This window comes from Diabrotica undecimpunctata, chromosome 1 (assembly GCF_040954645.1).
Source record: "Diabrotica undecimpunctata isolate CICGRU chromosome 1, icDiaUnde3, whole genome shotgun sequence".
NCBI classification, from domain to species: Eukaryota; Metazoa; Arthropoda; class Insecta; order Coleoptera; family Chrysomelidae; genus Diabrotica; species Diabrotica undecimpunctata.
In genome coordinates this window covers 186,669,210-186,682,156 of record NC_092803.1, presented here as the reverse complement: position 1 = coordinate 186,682,156, position 12,947 = coordinate 186,669,210, and the positions used below count along the sequence as shown (strand labels likewise).

The following is a 12,947-nucleotide window of genomic DNA, read 5'->3' as shown; positions in this document are numbered from 1 at the left end:
ACCAAAAAAGTTAATTAAATTTTATATTTATTATTATATTTATATTTTATATTAAGTGAAAAAGCTATAGATTTAAAACGGAAAGCCGCTGCATTTGGCTTAATATAAATAAAAGGAAAACAAAATATATGGAGTGCAAAAACTCGAATCGACATGAGAATCTGCAGGTAGACAATCAGACCTACGAATATGCCTCCATATTTCTCCACCTAGTCTCAATAATAAATGACGGCAACGTCAGTCAAGAAATATAAGCACGGATTTTTAGCGGTAATAAGTGCTTTTATGCATACAAAGACTTAATAAAGTTCGTTACTGAATCGTGAGTCTAAGTAAAATCTACAAAACAGTAATTAGACCACTGGTCACATATGGATATGAATTGTGGACTCTTTCAACCACTGATGAAAATCAATTGAGGTTATTTGGGCGCAAAATATTGGGAAAGATATTTGGTCCAACCTATTGAAGCGATAGTTTGTGAAGACTAAAAAAATGAACTATGAACTAGACGACTTAATGCAGAGCGCAGATATCGTTAAACTAAACTGGCTTGGCCACCTAGAAAGAAAGTAAGATAATCAAGCTGTAAAAGTAATCGAGAGATGGAAACCCCAAGAAAATAGAACAAGAGGAAGGCCCTGTAAAAGGTAGATAGACAATGTAGAGGAAGATCTTAAAAAATGAGCATCAGGCAGTGGCTAAGGAAAGTATCCAACAGATCAGAATGGAAGGACGTTGTTAAGCAGGCCAACAAAGAGTTGTAGCGTCATCAGAAGAAGAAGACTGTGTAAACCGTCTCTCAGGTGTTTTGAAAGACACAACGGTGAACTTTGAGAAGTCGGTCAGCAGATTTCTAGACGGGGGAAACTGAAGTCGGAAAGAAATTAAATAAGTGAATTGTACAACTAAAAATTGAACTAAATAAAAAAGAAAAAGGGCGCTACCCAATTTTTTTTTTGAGTGACAAGGAAAACTCATGGATCCTATATTTTGGAGAATTTATACACAAAAAAATTATAACGATAATAGAACAAATAGGTTAAATATTTCCTAAAATGTACAAAGTAAAAAGAAATAATTACACTTACATTACTGGACATTAAATTACATTTTACACAAACACAAATGCTCTTTATGAATAAAAAAATGAAAATAAATCAGAACAAAATACCAAATTTATCTTGGTCATATTCATTATTATTATTACATTGATTAAATGCATTTATTTAAGCATCACTATAAATACAAGAAAAAAAAATAAAAATTAAAAAAATATTCCTATCTCTATATCTATCTCTTAAGACTTTATTAACCACTGTATTATTTTAAAAGTAAACAGCACATTAAAAAATTTGTATTTGTAAAATACAATTTTTTATAATCTTCTTTAGCAACAATACTGAAAGTAAAATAAAAACTTCAATAAATTTTGGGTTTGTTTAGTAAATCCTTTTGACTGCAATCTATGCGGATCCCCCTAATAAGGAATAAGTGGATGAACTGCATCCTAGGACTAGTTCTGAACCAAAGTAGGAATCCATGGAACTGATGAACATCATAACAAGGAAACGATAAGAGATTTCTCGAAATTAAAACACACAAATTGCCAAAGATATACTTATATCGAAGACACAAAAATGCATACAATACTGTATAGCGAAAAATAGAGCGGAAAGAAAGAGTTCGGAGTAGCTTTCATAGTTGACAATAAGTTAAAACAAGCCATATTAGATTTCAAAGCAGTGAATGAGAGAATATGTAAACTAAGAATAAAAACAAAATTCTTTAATCTCTCAATCATTAACACACATTGCCCAACAGAAGAACATAGCATGAAAATAAAAGAAGATTTCTACGAACTGCTAGAAGAAGTATACGACAGCTCACCAAGAAACGACATTAAGATCCTACTAGGAGATATGAATGCTAAAATAGACAAAGAAGCACTTTTCTTAGGAACCATTGGTAAACATTCACTCCATCAAAATACCAATGAAAATGGAGAATTACTTTCAACTTTGCCAGTAGAAAAAACATGATCATAAGTTCGACTTTTTTTCCACACCCCGACATACACAAAGCGACATGGATTATGCCTGGAGGAACAACCGCCAACGAAATTGATCATGTCTTAATAGACAAACGGGCCGCAACAAGCATACATGATGTGAAGAGCTGAAGAGGAGCATGCTGTGGATCTGACCATATCCTAGTGCAGATAAAATACAGATGCAGAATTCAGAGAAACAGGAGGGAAAGACAGGAACAAAGAACAGAACAGCTAGATATACAAAAATTTAAACAACAAGATGTCAAACAGAACTATGAGAGAGAAATAACAAAAACACTGACAGACACAGGCAGTCTAGGCACCGAAGAACATTGGGAAGAAATCAAAACAAAAGTTATTGACGCAGCAAGAAAAATCATAAACAAGAAAAAAAAATACAAAAAGGGAATGGTTTAATGACGAGTGTAATAAGGCCATACAGAAAAGAAATAAAGAACACAAGAAATATATGGAAAGAAGAACCAGAGAAAGAAGGGCAAGTTACCAAGATGAAAGTCGGAGGGCCAATAAAATATGCCGAACAGAGCAAAATATAATCACATTTATTGTTTTTATTTGTAACATAAGTATCCTGTCTGAGAATAAGACGACGTTTTGTACAGCTTTATCTGTTTCCATCGTTACAATTATAGCTACACCTTTTTTTTTGTTTTGAACTGTCAATATACAATGTGATCGTCTGTAGTTACTTTGCCAGACATTGGCCATTTCATTTTACTTATTCCAAGTATACTTAACCTTATGCGCTTCATTTCTTTTATGGTGTTGTGAACCTTTCCTGTTTCGTACATGCTTCTTACATTCGATGTAGGTACCTATTTTTCTTTCAACAAAAAATGTATTTATGCTTCTAGCTGATCGGGAGATTCTTAGCACCGCTGCTCCAATTTTAAAATCTATAAAATAATTTGCGTCTCAAGGTTAAATTCCCTTCGTTTTTGGTTAGAAGAACAAAGTTTTGTATTACAATAGGATGATACAGGTTATAAATAGGTTTCATTAACCTTCTTTTGGTATGCAGAGCTTTGCCGGAAGTAATCATCAAGTGCCTGCTTTTTCGTCGAACAAGAATGGATTGTAGTGAAGTATAAAAGTTTCGATCAAAGTTAAATTCATTATTTAAGTTAGTAGTTGGTGCCTAAGTGGTTTTGACTAAATTGTTCTTATTATAAGTATGGTATAATATGGAAGCAAGCTTAAAAGCTAGCCACGTCTTCAAAATGTATGCCTAAAAAGATAAATAGGTACTCTAATGTCTGGCATATTGAGCATTACGTAGAAATTCTAAGGAGAGTGATAAAACATAAGGGACCAATATTTTTTGTTAATCAGTGAGAGGAAGTTATAAAAAGTTCTGTTTCCAACACCCAGTAAAAGGACAAATACTATATTATCTTCTAAAACAAATGTTACTTTGTACGTTAAAAAAATTAATCAGACTAAATCAAACAACGTTGATCTATTACAAAAATAAAGAACTGGCTGATATTTACTTCTTCGTGATAAGATATTCAGTTTCATTGGTGTCTAGTCATTCAATGTTAAGTATCTGTGAACAATGGATCATTGTCAAAGAGATAGGAGAAAACCTAATCCTAGAGAGACAGCTAACATCTTTTCTTTTTTAACTTTTGCGTAAGTAGATGACGATTTTCAAACCATTGTTCTAACTAATCTAAAACACTTTGAAGGTAAACTGCACGGAAAAAATGCTTTTATATTGTTCATCTTAATGTTATTATAATATTTGTATCAGTTTAAAATTCATATTTGATAGATCAATACAGTTTTCAATTAATTTTTCTTCCTAACATCTCTTCCATTGAATTTTTTCTTAATTCTTGACGTTCAGAGAAACTTTTAAAACCATTTCGGTTTCGCTTTTCCAAATTTAAAAACATTACCTCTAAATTCTCTTTCGCATAGGCTATAAAGTTCTCCTTTGGTGTTAATACATCATACAAGTATTGATGTACTAGTTTTGATAAAATCGCCAGCAGACCGAAGATTTTTTTCAATTCAGTTTTTTGTATACATCCTACAGTGTAAACTAAATTTAACGGTTTTTGAGTAATTGTTTCTCTATGATTAACTTCTCGTCTTAATTTAACTGGTTCTCTTCCTTAGCATACTTTTATGTCAGCTTATGCACTTGCATATGTTCTGAATAAGCTTTGTATAGTCGATTTGGTTACTGACAGGTCTTGCCTGTGTTGGCTTACTTAGTTCTTATAGTTTTTGAAGTTCTTTGTTCGTATTTTTTCCCGTCTTTCTTTGGTGTACTTCAATTTCTTCTTTACGTAGTTATATATATTCCTCCTTTGCTTGTTGGAATCTGTACCCCTGTTGAGTCAGTAAATATGCTTTCTTTTTTTTTTCTATTATCATCTGACGTTTTTCATCAAACCAGGTATTCATTCCTGTTCTACTTTGTTTACCTTTCGTGCCTAGTACTTCTTCAGCTGCTTCTGTTATAATTTTCCTGCACTTTTCCCACTCCTTATTTATGTTTTAGTCCGTTTTCTACTTTTATGTTTATATTTTATTTATATTCTCTATGTTTGTTTGTATCTTTGTTTCGAGTTCTTCTTTTTCGAGTCTTTCTACATTGTATCGTTCATGTACTTGTCAGGTAGTGATTTCTGAACTGACTGAGTTACAGACTGACCAACTAGAGTAAACGAGCACTATAAATATTAATAATATTCATTAGTATTTTTTATTAATACTTCCACAGTTAGTATATTATTATTACTTTCTCTGTCTTATATTATCTCTGTGACCTGTTCTGGTCGGTTGTGAAGGCTGTGGTTGTATTCGTGATGTTGAATGTCGGCTATCTTGTAATATTTTAAAGGGTCTAGTGCTCTTAGTCGTAAATCTAGCAGACAGACTGTTGTGTTGTTATTAAAATTTCGTTGATCCTTTTGTTCTATCGAAGCTAGTATTTTCTTTAGATTTTAGAATTTTGTAGGCGCCGCAGCACATCTTATAGAAGATAGATATATTTATGATACACCTACAGTTTTTTTATTTTTCAACTGTTCATAACGTTTGGAGTTTTTACTTTAAAATAACATTATTCAACACCAACAATATTACAATACTCAATACAATGACAACTATAAACTTCAAAATACTTTTTTAATTTAACTGTCAACTTCCTCTGTTTCTATAGCAGATGGTTGCCAATATTGTATCACTTAACATATCTCAAATGTTAATTTGAACAATATACGTCATATTTAACAGAATAATATACTTATTAGGATAAATAATAAACATTAACACATACATGATAATTTTTGTAACTTGGTATCATTGATTTTACTGTTATTTCAAGCGGTACAATTTAGAAAACTAGTTGTATTTATTGTACCATGATCATCATCATTATCATCATGGTGCTACAGCCCTTAGAGGGCCTCGACCTTCTCAAGCTTTCTACGCCATTCTATTCTGTCCCTCGCTTGCATTTTCCAGTTGCCGACTCCGATCTTCTCGGCATCTTGTGTTACCCCGTCCATCCACCTCAGCTTTGGTCTACCCCGTCTTCTCATTCCCACGGGTTGCGCTGTTAGAATCTTTTTTATCATGTTTGACTCAGGGGCCCGGGCTACATGTCCTGCTCACTGCAGGCGGTTTCGCTTAATTATAGTGGTAATATCTTTACCACCAAACGTATGCTTGTAGATATTCTGCAGTTCAAAGTTATATCTACGCCTCCATATTCCGTTCTCACAGACCGCTCCGAGTTGTACCATGAGTTTTCTTAATTGTACCCGTAGTAACCTTTATAGAGGGGTTAGTGTATAGTAAAATAAATTTTAGTGTAAATGCCATTAAGCATGTTTTGTTTAATACAGTTTATTTTCCAATATCAGAAATTATTTAGTTTGAACATACATATTTTTATTTAAATTCAAAGCAAGAAAAAGTTTGGGTTTTAGGTTGGACTCCTGCGCAAAGTTCGTGGCTCCATGAACGGCATTTGTGCATTGGATCATGTCTTCCATTCTTTTTTCCTCGCAAATTGAACAGAACCACTCATCAACAAACATATCTATAACAACGTCAGGTTGATTTGAACTTGACGCGGCATTCAGAAGAACAGACTCTGTAGGATTTTCACATTTCTTTTTTGCTGTTTTTCCTGACAGATTCTTTGTTCCTTGTAAGACTAGTTTTATTTTTGGAGCACTTATAATTGCACTTACACTGGACGATTTCAGTTTAACCTTTCCCAATTCCATTTTATTTCTTTTATCTGTTCTTGCGCTAACTGTATCTGTTTAGTTAATTATAATTCATTTTTATAGGGACTTCCCTTTTATGCTGTTCCCTTGTTTGATTTTGGATGAGGCTTCAGTATCGGGGAAATTGAATCAATTGAAATGTTAAGTTTTGGACTTACTTCACGAGTTTTTTTGATAGGCCTAGTGGGTGTTGTAGTCGTAGCTAAACTCTCTTTAGGACTACGTAGTTCTGGTCAGATTATTTTGTACTCTACATTTGCTCCTGTTGTAGACCTATGTGGTTTCTTGTTGGTCTCATTAGACCCTTCATTTTAACTATCTTACCAAGTTTCACTGCCTTTATGGTCATTTAAATTTTCAGCCGCCCAAAAGTCATGATCTTTGAAGAGCATGCGATCAAGAGGCCGTACTCCACTAGTTAGGAAACCATTGGCTGCAATTTCAATGCTTGCAGCTCTCCCATAAGCTTCAGAAATAACACGAGCTACGTAAAGTTGTGTAACACATAATTCGGGGTTAGAACAAAGCAGCTTTTCAACTGATTGACTGTAGTAGCCTTTGAAAGGCTTAAAGAATGATCTATTCAAAGGCTGCACGCGATGAGTCGTATGCCTAGGCAATTGTAGCATTATTACACCGTGCTTTCTAGCACGTCAAATTGCTTCAAGACTCGTGGAGTGCGTTATATGATCATCCAGTACCAAAAGAACTTTTTTTCTACCGTTGGGTTTACAAAGTCAATAAAATGCTGGAGCCATTTTACAAAGAGATCACTAGTCATGTAGCCTGATCTGATATCTCAACCATACTCCCTGGTGGAGCACCAACCCTCAAATCATTGTTCATTTTCATACGCTTAAATATAAGCATAAGTGGAACGTAAATTTCTGAAGCACTTGCACATCAAATAACTGTCCTGTTGACTCCACTTTCTCCACTTTACACTGACCCAACTTACCTTTTTGTGGAAGAACTTTTTGGCATTTGTTCTGCACGGTGCTGATACTCAAGTTGCATGAATATTATTCTCATCAACAATTTTTTCCAGAATGTCGAAAAAGACATAAACATTTCTTTTATTAAATGGACATTGCTTGAGGTTCTCTCTGTGAGATAATGTCCTTATAACGAGGTTTGAAAGCATAAAACCACTTCTTTCTTGCCACTTCCGATTCTTTATTAAAATTAGGTGGTATTTGATTTCTCTCGACGATTTGAAATGCAAGCTGTCGAACAATATTAATGAAGAGGCCAACGTCTCCAGTATTAAAATAATCAACTAGTTCCTTCTCCACTGCTGTTAGTAATACACCGTCTCGGCCAAAGGCCTTCGTTTCTTTATTTGAGCCTGGCTCATGTCGTCCACATTCAAAGTCCCATATTTTCCTTTGGCCACTTAAAACACACAAGAACGGTGTGTGTTATTTATTTGGTATCTAAATGGTACATTTGTATTTATTATGGTATCTAAAATTTTACCAGTACAATAACCGCAACTAGGCGTGGAAAATATGGGAAACTTACACTTTATGTAAATAAACTACGATTCCTAACCTTAAAATGGTCCGGCAAAGGGAAACAACTCAGTTTTATTACCCTAAATACACGCTTTTCTTGTATGTATGAATCAAAATAGTTTGCACATATCTTTCAGATGCTGTAACCTGACATATGGAACTAGAAAAATATACTGAAATACCATGAAATACACACAATTTGATAAAACAAAATCAACAAATGTGAACGTTGTAAAACTTCATCACTCAACTCTAGATAGTAACAATTCCACTAAACGACATAAAAGCGCTCTGGATTCCTCATAAAGGATAAATACAGCTGTGGTACAATTTCGGCTAATTTCGCATATATTTTCTGTCGTTCCAGACTTCACTAGGCATTTCAGGATTTTTCGAGGGCTTCTTGAATATTCTAGAATTTTAATACTTATTCTTCTTCTTCAAACCGAATTTTATTTTCTAAATGGGATAAATGTTACAGAACTGTCGTAACTCTGCTCTATTCTTTATAGTTATTTGTCTCGAATAACTGCTCTACCAGGCAACGGTTGAAGCCAACAGGGTGAATCAGTTCAATGGTCGGGAGCTAATAACTCGATATTAACTACCTTGGGTTTGCTTCTAGGTGAAAACTGGATGCGGTAGATTAGATCGTTCATTTTCTGCAGGATGGTGTGCGGGACAAGTTTCGAACAAAGTCCTTTCTTACGTGTGGAATTGTATAACCATACTGGCTCACCTCTTTTGAAAGTTGTACCTGTAGCATGTATGTCGAGCCTGGCCTTGGCTTTTCTTGGTTAGTACTGTATTTCGTTATTTCCTGTCAAATAGGTCTTACTCCATTTTAAAGCCATTCTCGTATGACTTATAAGTCATTGTCATTCTTTTAGCTCTTTTTAAGGTTTCCAATGGAAGTCTGATTATGATTTTCGTCCTGTTTAACTGTGATTCTTAGGAGATTTACTTCTTTTGTTACTTTTTTTTTCAATCTAACAACGACTTTAAACCTGTAATTTGTTCAAAGGATCTTGAAATTCTTGTAATTGTTCATTCTGCAAAATTGACACTTTCATCCTCCACAGCACTCTATTTTCCTTCACCTTCTCTGAGGTCTCTATTATAGCATTTCTTATGTATGTATTCTATTTTGTAGCAGGTCTTCCTCTTCAGTCCAATATTCTTTTTGGCCACCTGTGCTCTGGAATCCTTTGCACATGTCCTTACCATTGCAGGGCTCTGCTTTTCAATTTTTTCGTAAGTGAGCATTCTTTCCTGTCTGTTCCATATTTCCTCTATTCTTATTCTATCCACACTAGTGATTTGTAGACACCTTCTCATTAAGTTTCTTTCAACTGTTTTTATTTTATTTCGTATTGATGATGTCATTGGCCATACTTCCGCTCCATATAGGGTAATATTTATTACTATGCTTTGAAAGATCCTTTTTTTTGTTTTTTTTTGGTTAGCGTATTGTTTCATATCATTCCATAGAGAGTTTTTGTAGCTTGTTTTGCCCTTGCTATTCTCATTTCTATATCTTTCATACAAGTACCATCTCGGCTTATCATTGACCCTAAATACTTAAAATCTTGCAACTCTTAATAGTCTCTTCTTTTAAACTTAAGTTCAAATCTGCAGCTCGGATCCAATACGTAAGTATTCGGTCTTACATATATTCAGCTTGAGTCCCCATAGCTCATAATCTTCCTTTAATTTCCATATCATATATTCTATATCCTCCCTGTCTTGTGCAAAAATGACATGGCCATCTGTGAAAAGTAGTGAATGTAATATATTCTCTTGTTGAGTATGTCCATTGTTCCGTATTTATTTTGCAATTTATTAGCTAACGGAAATAGAAAAATACACAAAAAACCATTCATACACAAAACACTACATAAACAAAAATTGTAGATTGATTGATCTCCCACTACATATGGGTATGATCTCCTACTCCCATATATAGTAGGAGATCAATCTATAATTTTTGTTTGTGTAGTCTCTTATGAATGAATAAATGGTTTTTATGTATTTTTCTATATGTTTCTATGTTTCAAACCAAAGCTAAATTTAATACTAATAAAATTTACTTGGTTTTTAATGGTTCAAGCTGGGTAGACCAAGTTAAGCGCATAAGCATAAATGATAAATCAGTGTTGGTCGATCATGGAGGAAAAGTACGTAAGATATAATACAAAGCACGTATTAAAAATTACAGTATACACAAAATTTTAACTTAACTAAATTATTGAGACTACCTAAAAAGATACAAGAGAGTTTCAAAGAATTCCACAGAATTGTTGAACATAGGAAAAGCCTTTACCAAACGTCTAACCCAAGTACCAAGACTATTAATTCTTTCTATCCGAAGTTATCTGTAACTTTAATGAGCTTTGACATATGTACACCAAGTTTTTTCTTGGACCAAGAGGGACCTGTGTACCAACTCTCAAGACTCTAGAAGTTTACCTACAAGGATTACCGCATAGATAGATAAACAGATATCAAAATAATACGAGATTTCGAAAAGGATCTGTCAAACCTAATGTTGGTCATGGGAAGTGTTCTATTTTAGCAAAAATAGTTACGGAAGAATTGCATTCTATAACCAGCTCAAAGCTCTATATACATTCTTCTACAGTTCAATTTGCTAATTTAGTGAATGGCTGAATTAACCTAAAAACACGTTTAATATAAATTTAGGAATGAATTTGCAGTTCTATTTCTAAAAATATTTGCAATGTATTAAATATTTGTCTTTTACATATTGTCAGTATTAATTTTGTTAAGCTGAATAAAATCCTATTGTGACATACGAGTCAGTTTGATTTATATGTATTTGAATGTATTAAGATATACTTATTGAATAAACCAGATATCTGACGGAGTTTCCAAAAGCGTGTTATCTTGAACGATCTTAAATTCATGTTTTAATTATAAAGTGTTAACAATAAAATGAGGTATTATCAAAATTATACGTAAAAAAATCTTCTCTAGAAGACAATATTCATTCTTTGATAATTACTATATTAAAAGATTCTCTATAATAAATGTTCCTTGATTTATATTTTCCTGATCTGCTCCACAGATTCCAGGTGGTCCCTGACCCGGGGAACTAGTACCTGTTTAGGGTCCCTTGTACAGGGTTACGGATGAAGACCACAACGGCAATCTCGGCGGAGAAGGATACCTTCGGTACGACGAGGATGGCGGAAGTGGCGACCCCAGATTTTAGGGCTAGTATAAAGTCAATTTTGACCGAACGATCGCCGGTATAAGCGATGTCACTCACCTTGCCAACGGTCTCTGGATAGAGGGCTGATGACCATACGTGAGACAGGGCACTCTTTTGTCCTTAGGGTAGGAAACTGTCTTTAAAAGCGGATGAACAAAGGCTGTCAACGGCATAAGAATATGGAAGGCAATGGGAAACTACCGTATTAAAGGTTCCCAAGGATATCCCAAAAAAGACAAGAATGGAAAAGACATTGCAAGCAACGGCTCCTAGTCCGTGGCAGACCTTAAGTGGCCAAGGGATGCTAAGAATCTCCACGAAGAAAAACAATGCTAGGAACCACCCGAAAGTGGGAAAAACCCCAAAGCTAAAACTGGGTACTTGGAACGTTAAAAGTCTTTACACCGCCGGTAAACTAGACAACATAATACAAGAAATGGAACGATGCGACCTAGACATCATAGGACTTGGCGAAATCAGATGGCCTAACAGTGGTAAATGTACTAAAGAAAAAAACGACACTATATTACTCAAGAAAATGACCTACCACATCATTATAACGGAGTTGGATTTCTAGTTAACACAGCCTCAAACAAATCAGTAAGGAACTTCATGGCATACTCAGATTGGACAGCACTACTACAAGTCCAAGCCGATCCTGTTGACCTTAACAATATACAAATATATGCACCAACCTTTTACAAGCCTGAAAATAAAGTAAAACAATTGTACAGAGATATTAACGAGATAATGAAACTGATCAAGAAGAACCAGACAATTGGTTGCACTCGGCACAATGTAAATGTAGTTGACTCTTTTTGTCAATAAAGGGTTTTCCTTTTTTTAGCTAGAAGTACAATGGGTAGCAACCCTGCTATGGCAAATATTGTATCCTCAGATACTGTGCGGAAGGCGCTGGCAATTCTTAAAGCGCTCAGACGATATACTAATGCGACTTTCCTCCTTAATTTCTGATGACAATAACGTCCTCTTTTACTTTGGACCAACTACATTCGGCATTAACCGTGAGAAGGATGCTCTTACTACTGACGCTTTAGCAGTGATATACTCTACTTACTGCTTAAAGCTGAGTCTGGCATCAATTCGTACTCCCAAGTACAGAACGAAAATGATTGTGATGTGATATCATTTTCCCCAATGCTCAGTGTTATGGTTTCCACCTGTTTAGGACTAGTAATAAGCACTGCCTCCGCTTTGCTAGTTTTAAATTAACTGTGTTCATTTACTGGGAGATTCTCTCGAAGAGGATCACCACAGCCCCTGCGATCACCTCCTTAGCTGTCTTACGACAAAATCAATCGCATGTAGTGTTGAGTGTCCTTGTCGAAAACGATACTGATTGTTGTTAAGCAGTGTGTGTATGTATGTGTGTTTACACTCCTGCGACCTCTTTATATTATATCTTTCGCTGTTTTTAATTATTTGATTATTTTATTCAAATGTTTTATATTTAATGTTTAAATTTTCCCGCGCATCTTCAGTTGCTACTTGGATTTTTTTGTATATCATTGTTTTCAAGTTTTTTTGATTGTTTATTTAATATTCATAAAAATAGGATTGTGAAAATTACAATAACTAAATCGTAAAAAAACAGATGCGTCATAAAACGGAAATTTTAAACAAGTGATTATTGACAAATGATAAGAAACAATAGCTTCTTTCAGCTGCAACAAGATAAAATAAAAATGCTACTATTTATCTAACGTTGGACTAACATTTAATAGTTACTGACTAAATTATGGGATTTTTAAACAAATATTAAAAAATCAATATTTATGTACATTCTTATATATATATATATATATATATATATATATATATATATATATATATATATATAGCAA

The 12,947-nt window shown here is 34.1% G+C and overlaps 2 protein-coding genes across 2 annotated transcripts in view; both read left to right on the top strand.

Moving 5' to 3' along the window:
- Positions 1–2,042, top strand: part of LOC140436670 (probable multidrug resistance-associated protein lethal(2)03659) — a 28,975-nt gene extending 26,933 nt beyond the window's left edge. Inside the window, exon 11 of the mRNA XM_072525705.1 lies at positions 1,825–2,042. Within this exon, the coding sequence (XP_072381806.1) occupies positions 1,825–2,042 (218 nt within the window). The remainder of the gene's footprint in view (positions 1–1,824) is intronic.
- A 1,517-nt stretch (positions 2,043–3,559) lies between these two features.
- The window catches only part of LOC140432717 (probable multidrug resistance-associated protein lethal(2)03659), a 52,723-nt gene continuing 43,335 nt past the window's right edge, over positions 3,560–12,947 (top strand). The window contains exon 1 of the mRNA XM_072520786.1: positions 3,560–3,709. Coding sequence (XP_072376887.1) covers positions 3,633–3,709 — 77 coding nt within the window. The 5' untranslated portion in view covers positions 3,560–3,632. The remainder of the gene's footprint in view (positions 3,710–12,947) is intronic.